Raw genomic sequence first — 24,078 nt, 5'->3', positions numbered from 1 at the left:
GGAGCCTCTGGCTGATTAAATAATGGGGAGATACACAAACCCTGTTGTTGCATTTTGGGTTCTGGGTATATTTAAAGAAATTTCAACAAATCTTATAAGTCAAAACGTACTTTGTTTTAGTATAGGGGTACCTCAGTAGGATGAGTGTGATATATTTTATTTGCAATATTACAACAAAAAAATCTTAGCAGTTTTGTCTCATTATATACCATCACTTTTGGAAATGTAATCCCAAAGAATAAAGCCCCAGCCATAAATTCTTAAAGGAGCAGTTCATGCCAAAATCAAAAATACATATTTTTCCTCTTACCTGTAGTGCTGTTCAGTCTAGACTGGTTTGGTGTGAGCTGTTGAGCGTTGGAACTAGATGGCACTCGGCTTGTGGTGCTCAAAGCGCCCAAAAAATCCATTTTAAAAACTCGACTCATTCCAGAAATCATGACTTGGTTACTCAAGATAATCCGCAGACGTTGTTGTGAGCAGTTTCACATTCAACTATTTTCTTTGTACAGAACTACATCCGCCAATGGTATTACTGTGCCAAAGGAAGCAACGCATTCCCACTTGTCAAATATCTGCGCTTGATCAGTGGCCCTACACGTCACACTATGACACTCTAGGTATCCCTCCAATGTCACATTTGGCAGCTCATGGACGTGTCAATTTACGCTTGTTACATGCAGCGTGTTGTCTTAAAATAAACTTCCATTTTTACCGGAAATGTACAGTTTTTGCCTGTTAAATGCACAGTGTCTCTTTTCTGAATAGACTTAGAACGCAGGTAAAAAACTTAGGTTTGGGCAACAAAAGCACGTGATTAGGTTTAGAAATAAAAGTCACAGTTTGTCTTAAAGTACGTACATTCGTTACTAATGTACTTACTAATAACTTACTAATGTATCGTCATGTGACACACATCACTGGCATAATACGCTTCACATTTTAACACACTACACGGTTCCTAAAATAACTCAGGTGACTTTTGGTTCTACACAGGACACAGCGGACTCCCGGGTGAAAGTCCAGAGTTGGTTTGACCCATTCACCAACCCTTCTACTGCCCCTTTGCAGACTTTACTCTTTATACTAAGGCAGTTGCTCTAAGGGTCAAAAAATGCAGCTGCCTGATATGTCTCATATCTCCACTAAAGGGTGCCTCAGTGCGTTGGTATCTGACTCGTCTTTGACGAGTTGGGAGTGAGATTGGGCTGAAGGAAGCATGCATCTACTGCTAGCTCACCTAGCACCACTGAGCTAGCTAACGTTACAGCTCATCCGAGACGGACGACATTAATGTTTACATTTCATTTAGATGCAAGCTTGCTTCTGTGTGGTGATACAGTTGGTAGGTGGTTTGGTAGAAACAAAATAGTTCCTACATGAAACTGCTCACAACAAGGTCTGTGGATTATCTTGAGTAACCGGGTCTTGATATCTGGAAAGAGACATTATATTAATTGGCTCTTTCAGCACCACAAGCCGAGCGCCATCTAGTTTCAATACACTTGAGAGAACGCAGACATCTCCAGAGCCTGTATCTCCAACAATTGGCAACTCACACCAGAACAATCTAGATTGATAAACAGCACCACAGGTAAGAGGAAACATATTTATGATGATTTTGGTGTGAACTGTCCCTTTAAAGGAATACTCAACTGAAAATGCACTATATTTAACAGTATGTAGTATCACAACATTCACCCTCTGCAGGCTTGAAAGAAGTCTTTAAGAAGTTTGTAGCTTCATGAAGGATGGCACTCATGGGTTACACTACTACAATCAGTACCTCTGTGGCACACTGTTGCCTGCTCATAGCTCAGAATCTCCAATGGAAGCAGCGTAATTAGCAATTTATTGGCAAATTTGTTTGGAAAATATTCAGCATGAGAATTGGCGGATTATGCAGCAGGAATGGTTTGAGAAGTTTCTGTCGATATTTTTTGGCAAACCCCTTTGGGTCACCATTAAAAATCGATCACAACTTCTGTGACTCGAAGCCAAATACAGCTGACGTAAAGGAGCAAACAAACTTTTCAGAGCCACATGTCCACAGAAACTTTTCAAACCTATCCTGCAGGATAATGCACTTTTCCACCACTGATCCATTTCTTCAGTATCATCGCAACAATCGTCGCTTCGCAAACAAATCAATAAATACAGCACTTGCAGCCAAGAATCAGAGCTATGAGGAGCTCTGTTGTGGAGATCTTGAGTGTTTGAAACATGCAGAACATATAGATCAATGGTGGAGACGTGGTGCTGATACATTTTCAGGCCTACAGGCGTTCAGTTTTTGATACTCAGAAGATAGATTTTCAGTGGAATGCCCCTTTAAACAACCAGTTTATTCCAATATTTGATACTAGCACATTATGTGAATTGTATTAAAACATTTGAGCTGCTTATTCGAGCTTGATGAAATATTCAAGCTGCAGCACTTAGTCCCATGCAGTCAGTCATTGTAAATAGAAAAAATGTACACAAAATCTCAAAGCATACATATACAAGTATCTTGTGGAAAAGACGAGTGTGCAGTGCTTGGATGCATCAGTGAAAGTCTGGCTTCTCTGGGAAGGTGCATCCGACCCGTTGGATGATGACGTTGGCGGCGTAGTGTCCAGCCCGGATACACTCCTCCAACGGATGCTCTTGGATCAACGCATAGAGGAATCCTGGGTAGACACAAGAGCAGAAGTCAACCTTTAACCCTCCATCACCTCTAAATTGTTTGGGGGGCAGTTAGCATTAATATGAGTCAGGTACTAATGGTTTCTGGAAGAAAGGGACAATGCTGGTTCATCCTCAACAGGACCCAAATGATGACTGTTTTATGTGGTGCTATGATCAGCTCATACCGAGTAAAAACAGCAGGCTAAATGTCACGCTCATATAATCTGGAGGCATTACTACATTACATAGTTGGCCGGTATCAAAGGTTAATTGGGATTGTACACAGAAATCAAGCTGTGTAGAGGGTGATTTTCGTGCTGTACCTCCCACAAAGGCGTCTCCAGCTCCGTTAGTGTCCACAATATCGTTTTGATCGATGTCCACAACTGGGAACATGACCGCCTTCTCACCTGTGGTCAGGAAACAAGACAGTCATTAATTAAAGTTGAGCACCAGTTTTTCTTTTCCTCTTTCCTCTTTTCCTTCCTTCCTATAGCTGCCCGTGATCACAGTTTTAAACACACGGTTAATATTGTAAAATGGTCGCAGTTGCACCAAAACTAAGCCAAAACGTTAGTTTGTTTGTGTTATTGTGGGATTTTGATGTTTAGCTCAACTACGACCAAGGTTAAGCAGCTCCCATGTTCAGTGAAGTAAACTAACTGTTTTTGTTCATGGAGTCTGGCTTTGAAGAGATAACTTTCACTTTCAGTTCAGCCCCTCATCAAAAAGGGCCTTTCTATTTGGATAGTACTGAGCATAAGACTTTGTAATCAGTGTTATGATATATTTTTGCTGTTGTAACCTATGGCTTAAAATCATCAAGACTTTCCCCCCATTTTTGGATTCTTTGTTCACTGGAGGCATGCGAGAAAATCAAAATTTTCTTCATGATTTCAACTTAACACGTGAGTAATTTCTATACAAATGGTCATTTAGGGGTGAGGTATTCCCTTAAAATAACTCAACACTGACTTTTGTTTTTACACAGGACTTGAACAGCTGTCTCATGGGTGAAAGTCCTGTGTTTGTTCAACCAATTCACATCACGGCCTCCTCATATTCAGACTTTGCTGCTCTTTATACTCTGTCACAGAGAGGTCGCTGCCTAACAACAACATAAATAGGGGTCTTATTAAGCTGTGCGTACAAATAATACAGTTTACAATTTATAATACAACAAAATAACACAAGTAACAGTTAAGGAAGTAAAAGATAGTCTTAAAGGAAGTCAACATTAAACATTTAGCTTCGGTAAGACAGGAAACTTCACTTAGCATCATTATGGTCACCAAAGCTGAATATCTACTTGCAGTGTTTAAAGTGAGGGAACTATGAACCACACAAGCTTTGATTCAAAACACATTAAGTCTAAAAAAAAAAAAAATCCAATGTATGAATCTGAAATGATAGAGTGGTGCAAAACTCTCATTTACTTTCTCATAAGGCTACTAATGATTATCGTTTTTAGCCACGCTAACTGACCCTAACTTATCCTCTCGCACCACCATGAGGTTGATGTTTGTAGTTTTGAGTGAAATGTCTCAACAACTTTTGGATGGGTTGTGGTTATTTTTGGGACAGACCACAGTTACCCCCTCAGGATGAATTGTAATAACGTTGTTGATCCCATAACTTCATCACTGATTAAAACATTTTACTTATCCAATACTGGTTTACAACCAAATACCTGCCAAACAAAGGACGTTGCCATCAACCTTGGCTGTACTTTTAGTGATGATTAGCAGATGTTATCATGCTAAGATGCTAATATGCTAAACCAAGGTGGTGAACATAGTAAACATTAATGACTGGTTTTGGAAATTAGCTTCAGCTACACAAACGTGTTCAACACATCGGACACTGCTTCTGCAACTGCCAATGTTTCTCTGTACTCGTCCCTTACAAGTGAACTGAACCAAACATCAGCATGTTAGCATCGTCACTCTGAAAATGTTAGCATGCTGATTTTAGCATTTAGCTCAAAGCCGCCTCACAGAGTTGCTACCATGGCCATAGACTCTTATCTTATCTTTCTGGATAAATCTTTCAGTCTACAAAATGTCAAAAATAGTGATAACAAGTTCCCAGAGCCCATGGCTGTTTATTTTGTTCAACTAACAGCTGAAAATACAAATATAGGCTATTAATATACAAATATCTATAATAAAGAAGCAGCAGCAGCAAATCCTAGCATCTGAGAAGCTGTTTTTAGTGGATGTTTGCTTCATAAATTACATAAAGTAAACAATTTAATATGAAAATTGTTCTTTTCTGTCTGTAGACAAATTGACATTTAACTATATTTTCAGTACAAATTACTATAATAATAATAATAATAATGATGATGATAATGATGACAAACATAATGATGATAATAATATTAGAAGGACTTATATAGCACCTTTCAAGGTGCCCTAGGCTGCTTTACAGAGTAAGAAATAAAAAGATAAACAAATGCATAAGCAAAATAGAAATGGGGAAAAAAAGCAACAAAACAAAACAAAGAAAAAAACTAAATTTTTAAACGTTAAATTAAGGGACACTTCTGTATATTAAATAATGCAACGTCCTGCAGTGGCTTGAATAAATGCTCCAAAAGCAACAGATGATCCAATTTAACATCTCCAAAGCTTTAGGTGCATGCTCTTATAAATTAAAAACAATGCAAGAACAGTTGCTGTAAGTCCTTTCAGTTCAAAATGGAATCCATTAAATGAGGGCCTCTTTATTATCTTCAGTGGATTATATTGCTTCAATTATCAGTAGCATATGCACTTCAAAGGGACTTTCAGTTTAAAGGAGAGGGGGGAAAAAAAGAAACAAAAAATCTACCAGATGACAAAGTCTCGAGGTGTAGAGTGACATTAAATCAGCAACTTATGTCAGAACAATCTAAACCACACACACAATCTTCAAACAATCCGAGGGCTCTGGTGCCGACGTGAACCTTCAAAAAGGTGCAGGAGACAAAAGACTGACATGTGGATAAAAGGAACACGAGGAGGCTGACAGACCTCTTATTGAGAGAAAAAGGTTGGAAGTTTAAGGAGAACACGAGGAAAAAAAACTACAGAAAGTTGTTTAATGAGGCTCCCTGCTAATCTAACAATGGCTCACAGAATATCTGTGCAGCAGATAAGACGCCCCCCGCCTTATCAGTTTTTGAATACATTTCTGCTCTTGTCCTACAGGGCAAAAGATACACAACCTGCAGCCGCGCATATGCTCAACACCTGATGTCAAGAAAATTACTGTAATACACCAACTGTGAGAGAAACGGTATCAAGTTGCGGCTGAAAACGACATCTTGGAGAGCAGAATGGGACTGTATTCCAGGTCAGGTACTGAAGACACATCAGATAAAGACTCAGATTGTGTTTTCATAATGACACATTTTCTCTTTAAAGGGGAAAGCAAGAGATTGTCACTTTGATAATAAATTACAATAAGACAAGAATCCTTTTAGGATCTGCTGATTAGTAGCATAACGACTTTGCTTAATTAATGCCACAGATGAAGCTTGAGAATCCTCCTCCCTCTTGAAACGATTAACCGCAATGGAAAATGTGCTAATAATAAATCACAGTTATGTCACTTATTCCACAGTCAAGAAACGTTAGATGTGGTCGTGCTCGTGCGGCGCACTTTGCGGCTATAAAACCGGATGTTTTAAAACTTGAAGCTGCTGCACTTGTTCGGCACACAATCTGCTGTTCATTAGACCCCAGGAATCAAATACAAATAGCTGTGTAAATATGTTTACAGTAGTTAAAAGAGACGGTTACCCTCTGCAGTGTGGGTGGTGCAGGAGGAGTAGGGTCTTGTTAGAAAGACAGTATGCATCCAGGTAACCTCTCGCATGAAGCACATCTTTGTGATAACACTACATCCAGAGGTGTCAAAATTCACTGAACAAATCTAAATCTGTCAGACCTACTGCTATGTTGTCGCAACCAACAGTTCGGGATGTGGTTTCTTTTAACCTCTTACACTCTGCTCTTCCCTACCATAGACCCATTTTTGTCTTTTTTTGGGCAGGACAGAGGATCTTTAGCAGTATATGGCAGATTAACAGTATATTCCACACATAAGTAGAATACATCATCTGAAAGCTGGGCACCTGAAGATTAATTTGAGATGCAGTATGGAAGTATATGATGGCCACTCCCATGCTCAATTATGTCTCATGTGTTGCTGCAGCATGTTTTGGGTTGATAACATTTGTTACATAGATTTGGTGCTAAACTTAACGAACTTAAAAAAATGTTTACAATTCAATTCAAAATACCACATTGAAGACCTCGAGGAACACCACTGAAAAGATGTTTGACATTTGGAGATTTCTGTAAGAACTGCATTTTTCTGTGATTGGATGGTGAGCACTTCTGTTCAGGAAACTGCTGAGAAACTGCCCTATTGTCAATACACTTATGAAAAACATATCTTCCTAATGCCCAAGGTCTCTAATATGTGTTTGTACAGTTTCATAAGGCTGTGATTACCGCAGAGGTCACAATAGGTCATTTTATGCAGTTATTTTCATTTCTAAAAAATGATTTCACTACATTGACATGGTTAGTATGGAGGCTAACATCATTACACATAAGAAAAATGGGCTCATTGAATCCAAAAGCGCCTTAGCTTTCCAATCATACACAATATATGCAATTCTAAGACTGTTAAGCTGCATACATATTGTAAAAATGTTTTATTTTCACCTATTGTGTTGGAATATTTCTGCATACTGCATATTCCAATACAATAGGCAAAAATAAAACACTTATACTACATTAGAAAAACTGCATAGGACTAGCATAAAGTGGACATGACTGTAAAGGGGAGACATTCAGATATCTTGAAGTTAGATGTCAAGGTACCCCTGCAAAAATGGCCATACCAGTTTTGCCCTTGCCAAAATTTTGCCTACATTTGGAGCGTTATTTATCCCGTTATTCCATCCATCTTTACTCTAGCTTTAAAATCAGCCCGCAACAGCATTTACTGTAGCTCAAAGTACTAATTAGTTTTGGAAGTTCACACCAGACGACTTTCAAAGTAATCAGGCCGCTGTAGTGTTCAGGCTACGCAACTTAATGTCTTGTAATCAGGAGTCTTGAAGTCATTGTGGTTTACACACTAGTCCCGTATAAATATGGGATGTGTGGGTCGAACCACAATCTGGGCACAGACAGGTGCTTACTAGTAAATAACAAAGTAAAAATGTGAGAAGGAAGTATTCCAAGTATTTTATTAGGCTGATATCTAGGGTTGGGTATTGTTTAAAAATATCAATACCAGCACCACTACCAGTTCCCTTAAAATGATACTGATACCAACAGAGTACTTCTTTCGATACCCATGATGTTAATAAGTTGGTGAACTTTTTGGTGGCACCTTGACACGCTGAACTGCCAACTCCGTCAAACACACTGTGCTCGATTCCACTACACCAGACTGTATGGGTTGTAGCTGCTGCAGGAATGTGAGCTCTGCGACAGAGAAAGCTGCGAGACCCGGCCTAGCCGTGCACACACTCAATGACACAGTGAGTTTAACAACACAGTCAAACTGTTTCTGTGTCAGTGTGAGTTGGTTGGGACGGTTTGACAGCTCGGTGTTAAACGTTACCTGCTGCTACGTTAGCTTATGCTAACTGGGCAGACAGTGAACTGACTATTCACAGAGGAGAGCAGCTCCAGAGACGGGAGCAACAGCAAGTTTGTTTGGATTGTTTAACGCCTTATCTAACGATGTTAGCTGCTGCATTAGTTGTTGCTAACTGGGCAGACGTTGAACTGACCGTTCGCTAACAAGAGCGGGACTGTCTGGGATCAGACCCCCAACACAAAAAGGATCGAATGCAGGTATTGTTTGACTGGAAACGTTACTTGGTACTGGGTTATTTCAGTCAATACCTGAGAGGTACTGATACCCAGCCCTACTAATACCTTACGAAACAATTGCCTGCAATAATCCACCTTTCACATTCTCTTTCCCTGTCTCTGACACTTTCTGTCTCCCTTTTAAATACACATTGGAACACCTTGGAAAACGTCAGGGCACCAATTGTCTGTCCTAAACTTGTGTCTTGTACTCTCATTGGCTGTAGTTTGCTGACATAGTCCCCTACAGGTCTACATATTTAGCATGCCAGATATCTGGGGAGAGTCTGCATTAACGGGTGAGACCTTTTAGCTCATGTCTTTGAACAGTTCACACATTGTGCCTGAGTGCTGCTTTGCAAGCGCATAGCCAACGCCGATTCGCCTCTGATCTGGGGCTTTTGTCAGGGCGCTCCAGAAACTGTTGGCGAGTGGAAAATCAGGGCTAAAGTCATGTAGTGTGAACTAGGCATAAGAGACATACTTTTCAACATTTCTCTGTTATTGATGGCCTTTACAGAACTTTTTAAACACGGTTTCTAAAAGCATGGCACGATAGACGTCCAATATTTCTCCTCCTTCTATCATCGCGGCCAAAGTTAAAGTTTGTGCTCTGCTGTGAGGAAAGTTCACATAACCTCATTGATGCAAATTATTAAATTTGACTGACATGTTAACTCGGGTTACAGTCCAACAAATCCCCAGCCGCCTGTAACAAAGATCTCATTGGCAAAAATCTGTCATGGAAATGGCAATAAAAAAAAACACTCCTGCCAAAATACTCAGACTCTGTTGTTCCTGGCTTGTAGAGGGTCTAAAAACATCACTTTGCAGAAACTCATTTCACATTTCACTGTAATGAGATCGGCAACATTTATTTTCAATCAATACAACTCTGCTGTACTTTTTCACACTAACATATTCTTGTTCCTAGAGTTTGGTTTGACAAAATGAGTGAAGCAGCAGATTGGTGCTGGATATGTGGGAGTGTAGTATGGCTGTGCTTTGACAGGTAACCTGCAACAGTGAGAAAAAAAAAAAAACTGTGAGAAAAGCCTAGAAGGAATTCAAATACTTCCTTTGAGTAAGCTATAATTGTGTGCTTTTGTTAATTCGCTCTTCATAATTCCCTCATTACAACTCTTGAATGGTGGTGATTAAACTTAAGAAATTCTTTCAACAGGCGTCTCTTTGAAATGAGTATCAATTAAGTCCTTTATTATTGGCTATTCTTTTTAACAATGCCAATTCACAGCACAACACTGACTGAGAAAATGCTCTCCTGTTAAAAAAAAAGGCAACTGTACATGCAAATAAGACGACCTCAGCTTTATTGGAAAATGAGCATATGGAGGGTTGTTCTGACTCTCAAATTATTACATGCTCCACTTGGTTGTGTTCCAGCGCTCACTATTGTTGCTTTGACAGAAAGCAGGTAGATCAAATAGTTGGCACATCATTAAAATTAACTTTGATCCTGTCACACTTTATCATCTACAAAACAATTAATATGTCATTTTAAATCCTGCTAAATGACTGGGAATTACACACGACTATTAAGCTGAGAGCCATGAGCTGAAGTACTCAGAGTTTAAGTACATCTTTATGTGAGAAACTTCCCCGAGAATACGTCTTCTTCTTCTGGAACGCTTCCTCTTGCGTTTCAGCCAAACTCAGAGCCTCGGAGAGGAAAACAAACGTTACCGCTTTCTTGGCAAAACGCGACAGGTTAGAAGCAAGTTGACATTCAATCTGTTTCCCTATCATAACCAGCATCTTTGTTCACAATTGAGTTAGAAAGAAAAAACTACATATGCCTGTAATTACCGTAACCACAGGCAAAAGATCATCGCCAACCAATATCCTTTCAGGGAGACATGAAAGAAAACACTTCAGTGTGAGATGCCAAGGGAAAAGAGAGGAGGTCTTTCTCATTGCGCAGGATGTTAATTGATTTTGTCCTTCGTGAAGTACAGAACATAAACATCCCGCTTTTTAAAACAGACTACTAAGATTTCTTCAAGTAGATAATTCTGCGACGTTTCATCTACTGTAACTTTGGGGAGAATGACAAACAAACTGGCTTTAAAATAAAAAGAACATTTTGCTTTGCAGCCAGTATTCACTCCTCAGGCTGCCTCATGTGATTAACATGTATAGATCGGGCCTTTTTTCCGAAGTTGAAATCTGCCTGCTCGGCCCCCTTGAGAGCCCTAAAACTCGCTGAGGAGCGGAGTCAGGCTTTATCAAGTCCTTATCAGCGATTAGAGCAGCAGCCCCCGCTGAATGATCGTTTATTAGATCTCCTCACCGTTAAGGTTCAGGGCACAATGATCTTAATTACTGCTTTAATGGGTGTATAAGCAAAAGCCCAGTGTAGTTCGGCGGTGTCAGTGGCAGCTAAATAAAGGGCCATTTCCCCTGCTCCCACCTCTTAAAAGGCACGTTTGAAGCAATGGTGCGATGAAAGGCTCCAAATGAACGGCAGGAAAAAAAGAACAATAACAAATTGACATCTCTTTTTGGAGAATTATACCACGGGGGAAGGCATTCTCCCATCCTTAATCACTATAAAATGGTTTAACATGACATGCAGAGGCTGGCAAATGATCAAATCCTGACAGGAGGACAAATCGCAAACAAAATGAGAGATCAAGTTTATTAGAGCGCCGCCGCTGGGAAATGAAAATCTTTAATTCTCTTTTTACATTGACATTTATTTGGCTGGCATGAATAGCGATGTTCACACATACTGTACACACACACACACACACACACACACACACACACCTGCACGTGCACACACTGATTCTGCTGCACCTACTACTGTAACTGCTCCAGTGCAATGATAGCACAGTCAATGACATTTATCATGTTTGCCTTTGTAGATGACATCTGAAACACATTGTCTTTCATCCCGCCTGCATTCATCATGTATTTTATATAAAGTTCACAGCGGCGCACAGCTCTGTCTTCATGCAGGAGCAATGAGAGCAGCAGGCAGGAATTATCCATCACCTTCAGGACAATGGATTGATTCTTGTTCTTTTAAACTGTCGGGCTTCTGCTTAAAAATCTCTTTTCAAATTCTCATGAAAGGAAATGTACTTCCAGGAATTCCGCTTTGAAAATGAAAATTAGATTAGCTTAATTAAAATATATGCTATTAATTAGGACTGGGCAATAACTCAGTGTTATAATTTATTGATAAATGCAGCCTCGTCACCAGAAGCAAATGTTGCCATTGTATGTTTCTGCAAATCACAAATACGTTATATTTGCATATTCTGTATGCATATCAACATTTCTAAATTGATGTGGTGTATGTTTGCCAAGCTGTAGACGGCTGCTCAAGACCAACAAAAATCAAATCATTGCTGAGTTTCTATCGGCTTTTTAGGCACCAAGCGTGTTTCTTTTTAAGGACTCGTAGCTTTTTTAACAGCGTCTTTTTCAGCACCATATGTGGGTGTTTTTTTTTATTTTTTATTGCGTCCTATCACTGTTTCTTGCAGATTTCAGCCCCCGAAACTTAAGTATTTTTTAAGGACCTGTCACTATGTTACCAGCGGCTTTTTGGGCACCAAATGTGGGTGTTCTTCAGCGACCTGTTGCTGTTTTCTGCAGAATTTTAGGCCCAAAACCTGGGTGTTCTTTAGTGAACCGTAACTGTTTTTCCGGTGGGGATAGTTCAACTAGAAGTGGTTGTTTTTTACAGAGACATCACTGCATTTCCTGCTGGGATAGTGGCACAGAAAGCAAGCGTTGTTGGGTTTTTTTTACCAAGACTGCTGCTTTTCCATTGGTAATAGTGCCCCCAAAACTGAGTATTTTAAGCTAACACACGACCTTTTCCTAACCTTAACCAAGTGGTTTTTGCACGCAAACCTAACCACAAGTTAACAACAACAATGTTAAAAAGTCACTACGTATCCGTTACATAATAATGTCCAAATACAACGCATCTGAGGTTTGCAGAAACGTACAATGCCAACATTTTTCCTGCTGACTGGGTTGATTAATGTCAACCTAATGCATCATAGTCCAATAATCTCTCCTTTCAGCTCTGTTTTTGTTCTCCACCAACACCTGAGAGAAATATCTTGCTCTTTAGTGGCCATGTTACAGTCTTCACCAGCCAGTTGCTAATGTGTTGCTAAAGTGGCCTGCTGCAGCTGTAAACAACACTGAAGAGAGCAAACCAAAACTGTAAAGTTACGGGTTGTAAAACAGTGAGTTAAAAGATTAAAAATCATTTGTAGAGCTGAGGAGAACTGCAGAGACGGATAATAACTCCGTGGGTTCCCTTTTCAGATTACACACAGTTATTTTATCCACTGTTAATATAAAAATATTGATCGCAGCCACTTTATTATACCAAGATAGTCTCTTGAGTGTCCTGGCCAAAATGGCAGCTCACTCTACTGACAATAAAAGAAAAATCCCAGTAGAAAATACAGAAAAGACACAATTAATTTTTGCTTGCTTAATAATGCCATTGGTGACACGCTGCACAAAGCTTCAGCTGGTAAATACTCCTGCCAGCAGTATGAAATTGAGGACATTGTACACATGTGAAGACAGTGTCCTATAGTCCTGCTGTAACTGTGCCTCTCTGCAGTCCCCAGTGATGAGTGATATGTTGGAGTCTTTACCTGAGGCCATCTCTCCCCGTGCACAGCTACTCTGAACTGCAAGGGCAACGAGGAGAGACACCCTGTGGCTCCAAACAAAGGCGAAGGCTCCCAGCAGTAATCGGAAACTATCGTCTCTCCCCACGCCGCTTAAACCCGCAACCCCCGCTCAGTTATGATGACACTGCCTTTTAATGTCCCACTAACAAATATGCCCCTGAATCAAAGGAAATTGGATTGATTTCAGCACTGACGTTGTCAACCTCCCCTCAAGGTCACTCTGCCAGCGTTTTGCACGAAGAAAAAAAAGGGCAGGATGTAAGAGTTGAAGCATTAAAAATTGCTGAGGACTGGTCTGGAGTCTGTCCAAGACAAAGTTAGAAGTACTTCACAAATCAATGCCTGCTCTCTGCATCCCCCACACTTCTTTTATGCTCTGAAATGACAGAATGTAGTGCAAGCATTCTTTTTTTTTAACATCTGGTGTCAATATTTCAGGTTAACTTCAAAGAAATTACTGATAGCATTCGGCCCTCTTCAGTCAGTGATCTACCGTCTATTTAAGGCTGCGTTCTGCAGTTTTTGAGATATGAGGTTTAAGTGAAGGGTAAAGATGTCCAAAAGGGGCCAAAGTTGGGATGGCTTCGAGTGGTACTCAAGTGGGAATATAAGCAGACAAATACGGAAAACAAACATGGCCTACCAACAGTTGCAACGGTGTCGTCCTTGCCCTGGGTGAACACCACCACTCGCTGCCTCTTCATATTCTCCTTGGGGAGCTTTTGGGTCTTCTTTGCAATCTCTCCAATGTCATCTGTCTGTAAAAAAACACCAAACCACTGTTAAACTGAATGAATGCATCGTGAAGAGCTATTTCTGAGGAGTTAATCAAAGATCACAATTGTGACTGAGAGAGGTCAGATTTTTTTTTCCCAATCCTGGCAGACGGATCAAGCGATAATGAAACCAGATGGGCTATGAAACCGCTTCGAAAAAGATCAATAGGAGTGCTCGATGATGTTTCCATGCAGTTACGGGCGAGCTGTAAAATATTAGAATGTCATATTCCCTAAGTGAGATGAAAATAAGCGTGTGAAGATATGCTGTTGTCAGATAAAGCTACTTCTGAGCTGAAGGGATAGGTGGTGCGTGTACTGTATCATTCTCTTCCTGAAACAGGCCATCTCTCCTCAGCATCTGCACAGAATGGATATTCTCGCCTGGAGACGACAGAACTCTCCGGAGTGCTTGCCTTTGATCATGAGAGGGATAAAAAAACCCACACCTGTCAGTGCTACTTTATTATTAACTCATCATGATGTACTATGAGCAGGTGGAATGTCTTTATCGCCCGTCTCGCAGTGGGGTGGACTCTGCTTTTCCATAATACAGCACACTGAGGAGCTAGCATTAAGGGTCGCCGAAGCCTCTAGCATCTGTGTCAAAGCTAACACTCGAGCACCTTCAGGGCGAGCAAATACCGTGGTTATGGGAGTAATCAGAGAGATAGGCTCCAGCCCGATACCACTAGCCACACTGGCTCACTCAAACCAATGAGCTTTTACACCTCTAAATGCCTCCCAAATGTCCTTTAATCAGCCCTGAGAGGTCCGGGGAGACCCTGGGCCGAGGAAAAATGGGTGTAACACTCTAAGTAAGTGCTAATGGTGAGGTTAATACAGAGGCTGTTAGCAGGCGATGGTGAAAAAAAAAAGGCAATTTGTCACTGTGACTGGATGTAACCACAAGCACTCCTCCAGACACTGAATGCAAACCGCACAAGGCTTCGGCACATTGTCACCCTTCGGTTTTATGTTCCCCGACATAAAAAAGGCGCTCTACTCAGGTTTAGGAGCTAAAAGGTTCTAAGGGCCAGAGGTGGTAGGGTAAGCATCATGGCTGTTGAGCAGGGCAAGCTATGCTCACACAAACACACACGACTTGCTCCTTTTCGCCTGGCAGAAACACTTACCTGACGAGTTCCTGCGGCAAAACAATGCAGAAAAATAAGTGCAAAACAAATGAATTGACAAATGATACGGTCAATTTAGTTTACTGCTGACAAATGGCAATATTTACGATTGTGCGGCAATTGATCAGACATAAATCAACAAAGCGTGAAATATAAAAGCTTCACGAGGGTGTTAAATTGTGTTTCTGTGTTGAAGCCAGTGAGAAAGTGATCGTCTCCACCGCAGGCTGTTTGACAAACACTGCCAGGGAAAGATTCAATCAGAGCTGCGATGTAGATAGTTCTTTGAGCATTTAAAGGAAACAGATCACAATCAGGGCGACTGTGTTCAGATCTGCTGATTGCTGTTTTGGAGAGGATGAGCTTTTTTTGTGTCTTGTATTTACACTGAAGAGGTGCTGCTGTCACTTCTGTTAGTCATCTATAATATGAAGATGACACTGTTTCAGAATACATTAAGAGTACATCATGTCAGATATTGACAACTGGGCAGCAACTACAACAAAATCCAATGATGGCATCGCTCAAAAGTGCCCCACTGACCAATATACTGGACTTTTACTGAATATAAATGAGCCTCACTGCCCTAAAAAGAGTCAAACTGCACATAGAGACACACTCCTGTACACTGCATTTCTTACTGTTAGCTGTCTTTCAGATATTTTGTGTACATTTCTTATAATAGATATATAATATTGATGATATGATCAAACTGTGTTACAGTTTTACAAAAGTCTGTTGTCAAATTCCATGATTGACCGGGTCTCAAATTCCATCCAACATTCCATTTAGTACACTGTGAGTCTTTTTACTATATCAAAAATCTTAGTATGAAACCAATAGTACACGAATTGCATGCAATTTTTACTGAAATATAAATATATATATACACTACACTGGCATAAATTTCCCATAAAACAATGTGATAAAAGAAGGGCTGTCAAAATATTGCGTTAATTTTGATTAACTGATCACAGAGAAAATGACACTGATTAAACATGTTTCTACGTAAAACTACGTTTTGTCACATGATGGAAGCAGATGAGACGACGCTACTTGCCCCTGTGAATGGAACATTTGCATTTAAAAATGCCCCACATTTTCATACCATCATAGTACCGCAAACCTGAAATATCACCTCAACACAAAGTATTTAGCAGCGAACCCTGATGTCCGAGCTAGCACAGCCTCTGATGCTAGCACTAGCAGCTCGCCTCGTCAATCCACACTCCACCAGGCATTCACACGCAAACTGAGTAAGTCTACCCGTGAGTGACTAACGAACTCCCTTGCAAAATGGGCTGCAATGGACTGCAGACCAGTTTCGGTGGTAGAGGACAGGGAGACAACTGTGTCCAAAATCCAGCAGCTTGACTATGACACATCTGCCAAAATTCATTTGAACTGAATTTTTAAAAATAGTGTCACAGCAAAAGTTGATGTAGGTGATTAATTTAGACTAATTAATCACAGAGCATGTATTTAATTGGATTAATTATTTTAATGGCTCGACAGCTCTGTCACATAAAAAAGGCTTCTGTCAAAGTGTAAGTATAAGATTTCCCTTTGCTAGGCAGAATATATTTTTTAAACTGACGGCAGAGCTTAAGATGGCACTGGCTACCATGGTTAGACATCTCCAATCACCAAGGCAGCTCTCAGGAGATGACGTTGTAAACCTAGCTTGGTGTGTTCGAAAAGATACATACTACTGTTTATTCACACGAAAATATGTGGAACAACAGCGATTGATTTTGGATGATGTAGTCAAAACAGTTACTCTAGATCGTTATGTAGAATTTTGTTTTGATAGATACTAATGGAAGCCAGTTCAATGAATTTCACATTAATTTCATTTGACAAAAAATTCTTAGCACAAAATCCCCTTTCTAGAAATTTTCCAGAGATTTCAGTTGCATTTTGTGACCTTCCTCAGAGGATAGAGTTTGCTCAGTTGTCATGGAGATGGTTTGATTTCTTTTCATGTAATTTTGGTCAGATGTAGGTGGTCAGATGCGACGTAAGGGACTATCCTTTAACAATCTCCATGACAACTGATTAAACTCCTGCTGATAAAAGCCATGTAATATGGCTGAAAGCTCCAGAAATGTACCCTGGAAATCCAGAGTTCTCGCAAGAGTACAATTTGAATTTGCTCAGCGAGTCACTCTGGCAATCAGTAATGATGCTCATTACCCATGCCCTTGTAGCCGAGCTGCACCAATCACATCGGTGTATCTGATATAGGCGGGCCAGAGGCGAGCTAAACAGATGTCGACAGCGCTGTGACAACAAAGTCCGGAATCAGTCAGTAAACATTGCAAGATGGCTACGGATGAACACCAGTTGTTTGAAACGGCTTTGGCCGCTACAATGAACGAGTTAGACTCGGCTTTTTCTCTAAAAGAGGAACAGAAGACGGCGCTCGAATCTTTCCTTTGCAAGAAGGACGTTTTTGCTGTTTTGCTGACCGGATACGACAAGAGTCTAATCTACCAGTTAGCTCTGCTGGTAGCGCTCTGGATACATCACCCCATGTATTGTTCTGATTGGTCATAGTGTTATCCAATTGCGTGCAGTGATATTTTTAAATGGATGCTTGGTGCCGCCCCTCGAGTTGGGCCATTTGCATTACTCATGGCCAGACCCTAAATCTTTCTAGATTTGGGTGTGGATTTCCAGGCTACTGGAAATGTTAGCTAATGCAAAAAAATTGTCAAACAACTACTTCCAAGATCGGTCACAAATCTTATCGCTAAGTAGTTTGGATTATTGCATGTGACTTTACACACATTTAACACATTGTATATTAGGGTTCAAAAAATATTCTTATTATACCAGTTATACTGATTTCAGCTGTATCAAACAGTTTTTTTCTGTACTCATTGCTGTGCACCGAACTTCAATACTTTTATGGCTCTGACCAAAAATACTGTCAACTGGTATTACATATCAATACCCAAGCGCCCCCACCTTGGGTTTGAACCAGGAACCCTCTTGCTGTGAGGCGACAATGCAAACCACTGCACCACCGTGTGCTGTAATCTTCTTTTTTTGGTAATGGTTTTAATAAATTTGGAATCTAAAAGTATCGCTCAGGAACTGGTATTGAAGTCTAGGTATTGGTACCTGTACTGAAATTTTTCTGATACCCAACCCTAACTGTGAAACTAATGTCCTCCTCCAATAAATTAATAATGTGTCTGCTGTTTCCAGCTTTACATAAAGTTCTCGAAAGAACTATATATATTCTATATATTGATACTGTGAAGACTTGTCAGTACACAACTGCAGCATGTGGGCAAGTAAAATTGTCATCAGAAAGTGACAGGAAAAGGAGACAGTTGTGAAGAGCCTCTTTGAACTGCAACCATGTAGAAATGCAGTAAGTACAGTACACACCACTGATGTTATCTGAGAAATCACATTCATCCAATGCAATTTCTCAGAGTGTTCTGGCAAATCAGGTTGACATGGAAAATGTCAAAGAATTGTAACTACTAGGAGAGTCTACACTTTGCCCTTTGTGTTTTTTTTTTTTCATGTGAGGCCCCCTCCATCACTACCAGCCGCCCCCTCCCTCTTTTCCTGCCTTCATCCCTTCTCCTCTCTTAAACCTGTCACTGCCATCAGGATTGCATTTCTATTCCAGTCACGTTGATCACACCGTTAGTGATTCTGGATGACAATTATTCACACAGTGCAGAGCCATACTCAAGGCAGCTCTACCTTTGAAAGAGAGAAGGCACTTAAAATACCTGAGCCCATTTGAAAAACACACACACGCACCGGCTATTTGTGTTTTTGATTTCACATTTAAAAAGCAGCGCGAGGAATATGCAAAATGCAAGCAGAAAATAGACCAAGGGAACATTCATTTTACACGTAAGAGGCAGCCCCACTTTAAAAGCACATTCTATGGGGAGACAAGCACTGTAATTTTCATTTCCATAATCTAAAACCACAGGTGGCTGTAATTTGGTTATTAAAAGACTACAGTGTGTTCCAGTGTGGTGTAATGCCATAGCAGTGAAGGGAAGACATACAGTATCATCCCTGAGTGCAATGAAGATAATGAGGAGGCTTTTTAACCAGGCAACCTGATGAGCCCCGAGCCTGCAGAGAAAGGCTTGAAACCATGCCCAACTTCTCAGCTTCCCAAGAGGCTTTTCAAAATTCAATAAATAACATCTGTAGGCGATGTTGGGTGCAGACCTAGCAGAGTGCGTCATAACAGAGAGCTGGCTGAACAAAGAAACCATGACGACTGCCAGGTTTCCATAGCAACTGCTGCAAGGCCTGGAGAGTATAATAGCACATCAATCACTGTCCAAAAAGAACTTCATTATCAGCAAAAATAAACCTTTAGGATCTGTTTAGTGTGCAATTGCCGGTCAACTCACCTCAAAGCCCAGCTCTTTGGCAAATGTGGCCGCCTCCTAGAAGAGAAAAAACACACACACATACACACAAATGAGCAGTTAATTACAGAGTCACAAACAGAGCAGGATGTCACACTCCAGACGTGAAGTAAAGACATCTCGCTTGCCTCCGCTCCTCACATGTGCGGCCATGTCACCTGAGAATAAGTATCCTGAGTTAGTGTTGCTCTGCCAACCCCTGATTTAATAGGTGTGCAGCCCACCCATTTAATCTATTGCCCCGCTTCGTCTCATCTTACCACTGCAGCGTGAGGTAACACCACGTCAGCCTCCAGCCATGAAACCGCCACTGAAACCATGAATATGTGCTGGTATGTGGGATTCCCCAACACTGTGGGCATTCAACACCCACCATGTTTTTTCAGTCTCCCAACAGGTGCACTTTAAAGGCTCACACTAGTGTTTATGCAAGTTTGTGCTCCTAAGCTACAAATCGTGTACACTTCACATTGATGCTTAACTTTCTCAAATACAAGCTGTAGTTTTAGATTTTGAGATATATTTTACAATTTCAGGCGCCCATTGGTTTCCATTCATTTAAGCATGTTATGAGAAATGGAAGGCAAACTCTTGAAACTTGCTAAGTTGTGGAATCAAAATTTTACATATTTGGATGTATTTTTGCAACAGTTCAGGTAGCCACTGATTTCTATTGATTTCCATACAATATTAAGACATCATTCACAAACTCTTCAAACTTACTTGAGTTATCTAATCTAAATCCATGCTGTGCAGTTTTAGATATTTAGATGTATTTTTTCCCACTGTTTGTGGTGGTCATTGATTTTGATTGATTTCCATACAGTATCAGGAAATTATTAGCAGACTCTTGAAACTTGCTTGAGTTGCACATTCTGAATTCATGTTGCATACTTTTTAACATTTGGATGTATTTTTCCCACTGTTTTAGGTAGCCATTGGTTTCCATTGATTTCCATATAATATTACGAAATTATTGGCAGACATTTAAAACCTGCATTAGTTGCATTATTCAGATTCATGTTGTGTAGCTTGAGACATTTGGATGTATTTTTTTGTTACTGTTTCTGGTTGCCATTGATTTCTCAAGATTTCCATACAATATTAAGAACTTATTAGTAGACTCTTGAAATCTGCTTAATTTGTGCAATCCAAATTCATATTGTATAGTTTTGGATATTGGGATGTATTTTTGCTACTTTTTTTAGGTAGCCATTGATTTTTATTGATTACCATACAATATAAATAAATTATTAGCAGACTCTTGGAACTTGCATTAGGGTGTGTAATACAAATTCATGTTGTGTTGTTTCAGATATTTGGATGCATTTTTGTTACTGTTTCAGGGAACCATTGGTTTCCATCGATTTCCATACAATATTAAGAAATTATTTGAAGACTCTTAAAACTGTTGTCTGTGTTATCTGAACTTAATCCATGCTGTGCAGTTTTAGATATTTGGATTTATTCCCCCCCACTCTTTTTTCCCTACTGTTTCAGGCAGCCATTGATTTCTATTGATCTCCATACAGTATTAGGAAATTATCAGCAGACTGTAAAACTTGGTTGGGTTGTATAATCCAAATTTATGCTTTATAGTTTGAGACATTTGGATTTATTTTTCCAATTGTTTTAGGAAACCATTGCTTTCCAATGATTTTCACACAATATTAAGAAAATGATCAGCAAACTCTTAAGACTTGAGGTCTTTTTTTTAATCCATCACAGTGAACCTCAAGTCCACATGAGATGGTACAATTCTGCATTATTTGCATTTTTTTTTTTTTTTTTTTTGTTTGATTTACTGGATTTACTAGATTCCACAACTCAAGAGTTTCAAGTTTCAAGAGTCTTTCATTTGATTTACATGTTGTATGAAAATGAATGGAAACCAACAGCTGCCAGGGAAAAATGCACCCAAAACTTGCCCCTAAATATAGAAAGTTCCACCGAAAAAAGTTATACGTGATTGGTTTTCTCAGCTTATTTCTCAGTATTTGAGGACATATTTCAGGTCTGCTTTTTATATCATTCAGAAATTAATGGAAATCAATGGATGCCTGGAATGGAAGGAAAATGTATACACTAGAACAAACTTAAACTAAAACAAACCTTTACATCATGCCTGTGAATATGTTTGGCAAATGTGTACCATATGAGTGGTTTTAGAATTTCAGGGTCTGCTATTTCATTTCTCAAATTCTAAAGAAATAAATGGAAACCAATAGATACCTGGAGTGGTAAGAAAACATTGGACAAAAAAAAGAAGCTCTACATCATGCATTTGAATATGTTTGCCAACTGTGTACCATATGAGTGGGTTTGGAGTGTTTCAGGGTCTGCTAATTGATTTCTCATATTGTAAAGAAATTAATGGAAATCAATGGATGCCTGAAATGGTAAGAACATATACCACAAAACAAAATAAAGCTCTACAGCATGCATTTAAATATGTTCAGCAAACCACACACCAGTGTTTTGGGATGTTTTAGGGTCTGCCAATAGCTCTGTCAAGCTGTACAGAAAATAATGGAAATCAATGGACTCTTGGAATAGTAGGGAAAACACATCCAAAACTCTAAAATGCACCAGCAATGTTTGCAATAGCTGTGATGTTCAAGAGATGTAGGCCAAAACACGCAACATCTTTGGCATGATCCTTTAACTGGTGACAGAAGCTGTTGCTCGTTGGTTCAGAACGATGCCACAAATCATGACAGACAACCTCATGCACTAAATTCACTTCTGACCCCAGACGGGGCAATAAGTTGATGCTATGATTCTAAACAATCCAATTATCTGCAGAGGGGGGGCTGGTATTTGCGTGACCTTGGGGAGAGGTTGACAACCTGGTCCTCAAACAGAAGGGGAGGAGATGACATGGAACAATAAGGTTACTGGTCCCTGGAGGAAAGCCTCATGGCTCTCTGCCTTGGATCAACATCACAGCGCCAGCAATATGTCAATTCATCACCCCCACCCTCCACTTCTTCAACACACACGGGGGCAAAGAGGCTAGTCAATTAGCTGCTGTAGTCAAGAAGCACTTTTATAATGAGTAAAGGTGAGTAGTCTATTCCTTCCCCCTCCCTTCACCTTTTGCAATCTATCGAATGCTTAGGTCTCACATTTGTTTTCATTTATTTACAACCACATATTGACTTTTCTCCTCAGGAACGTTTCATCACCGGCGAGCATGAGGCATCTCACAGGGACACGAGCAGCTTGGAAAATGTCTTGTCAAAACAGTGATATTTCATCTGAAAGCATTTAAAAAGAGACACATGAATGAAGGCTGGAATAACGACGGTGCTGCTGAGCGAAACATGCCTCTATCTCACCCTCCGTCTCTCTCTAGTTAGCAGCTATAATATTTGTGAGAAAAGCCTTTGGAGAGAGTGTGGGTGTTAGAAGAAAAGATAATTGAAGCGATGTCTATGAGCCACATGTGTACAGTGTAATCCCTTTTAGGAATTTATTAATTTCTATGAGCTGCTATGAATGCTAACATCAAAAATATTTGGTACTATAAGCTCAGCTAAACCTAATATATTGCTATGATAAATACTGTATGGTGGTAAATATGCAATTACCGGGGCAGCAGAGGCAAGCCAATAAAACTGAAATGATAGGCAATAAAAGTAACAATTTCTTAAGGGGCTTACAGCATTAATATTCAGAAATCTTATGTTTCAGGCTGTGTATGTTTCACATTTGACGTGTGCTGTTTTGGTATGTTGTTGTAGACGCTTTTCAAATGACGGTCCATGTGCTTCTACAGCTGTCGCAACAATGACAAGTGCTTCGAGTGACATCTGGGCAAAATCCTCTCGTGCTCAAAAAAGCATCTCGTTTGTTCGGAGATTGCTGTGATTGCATGCTCGCCTTTGATGATCCGCTCCGAGTCTGATTTTCAAAAAGGAGAGAGGGCTGTTGCAGATTTCGGGGGCCCGTAAGTTCTCCTCCTTCTCCTCCTCGGGCAAACAAGGTAAAAGATAACAAGGCGGGCTGAGTGCATGAGCCCTCTGCAGCCATAGTTAGTATAAAGCTATCAGAATGTGTGAGATGTTGCTGCTGTCAGAGGCTTAAACAGTCAAAGGGATATTTTTAGAGAGCTTAAGCTAATAATCCAGAGCCCAGTCAGGGGGGCGGGAGTCTACAATTTCTTGCCAAGCAAAATGAAAGAGGAAATACACACTTCATGCAAAGGGCAGTTTTCAAAGCCTCACACTTTGTTTTCTTTGACACTGTATGTGACAGGAGCATAGCAGGCCTGGTCTGTGCAGCCATGGTTGGTGGGCATGAAGCTTCCCACTGCTATATAGACTTCATTTTCTCCCTTTTATAAAGCTCAACTACTCAATGTGCATTCAGTCGTCGTATGATATTTTATCATAAACAGAGGCGCAAAGTGGGCATTCAGGGAAGAGAAAACCCTATTCATTTCCTCATAGATAATTTTGGTTGTCTCGCGGTTTGGGACCTCAGGGACTTGA

The 24,078-nt window shown here is 40.1% G+C and overlaps 1 protein-coding gene across 3 annotated transcripts in view; it reads right to left on the bottom strand.

Annotated features, from left to right (window-relative positions):
* Window positions 1-52: 52 nt before the first annotated feature.
* The window catches only part of adkb (adenosine kinase b), a 144,859-nt gene continuing 120,833 nt past the window's right edge, over window positions 53-24,078 (bottom strand). For all 3 annotated transcript variants that reach the window (XM_049563710.1, XM_049563709.1, XM_049563711.1), the window contains 4 exons: window positions 19,565-19,600; window positions 13,893-14,007; window positions 2,994-3,080; window positions 53-2,672 (listed from right to left, as the gene is read on the bottom strand). In XM_049563710.1, coding sequence (XP_049419667.1) covers window positions 2,548-2,672; window positions 2,994-3,080; window positions 13,893-14,007; window positions 19,565-19,600 — 363 coding nt within the window. In that variant the 3' untranslated portion in view covers window positions 53-2,547. The remainder of the gene's footprint in view (window positions 2,673-2,993; window positions 3,081-13,892; window positions 14,008-19,564; window positions 19,601-24,078) is intronic.

This window comes from Epinephelus fuscoguttatus, linkage group LG20 (assembly GCF_011397635.1).
Source record: "Epinephelus fuscoguttatus linkage group LG20, E.fuscoguttatus.final_Chr_v1".
Lineage (NCBI taxonomy): Eukaryota > Metazoa > Chordata > Actinopteri > Perciformes > Serranidae > Epinephelus > Epinephelus fuscoguttatus.
The sequence above is the reverse complement of the archived record's forward strand: the minus strand, read 5'-3'. Positions and strand labels throughout refer to the sequence as shown.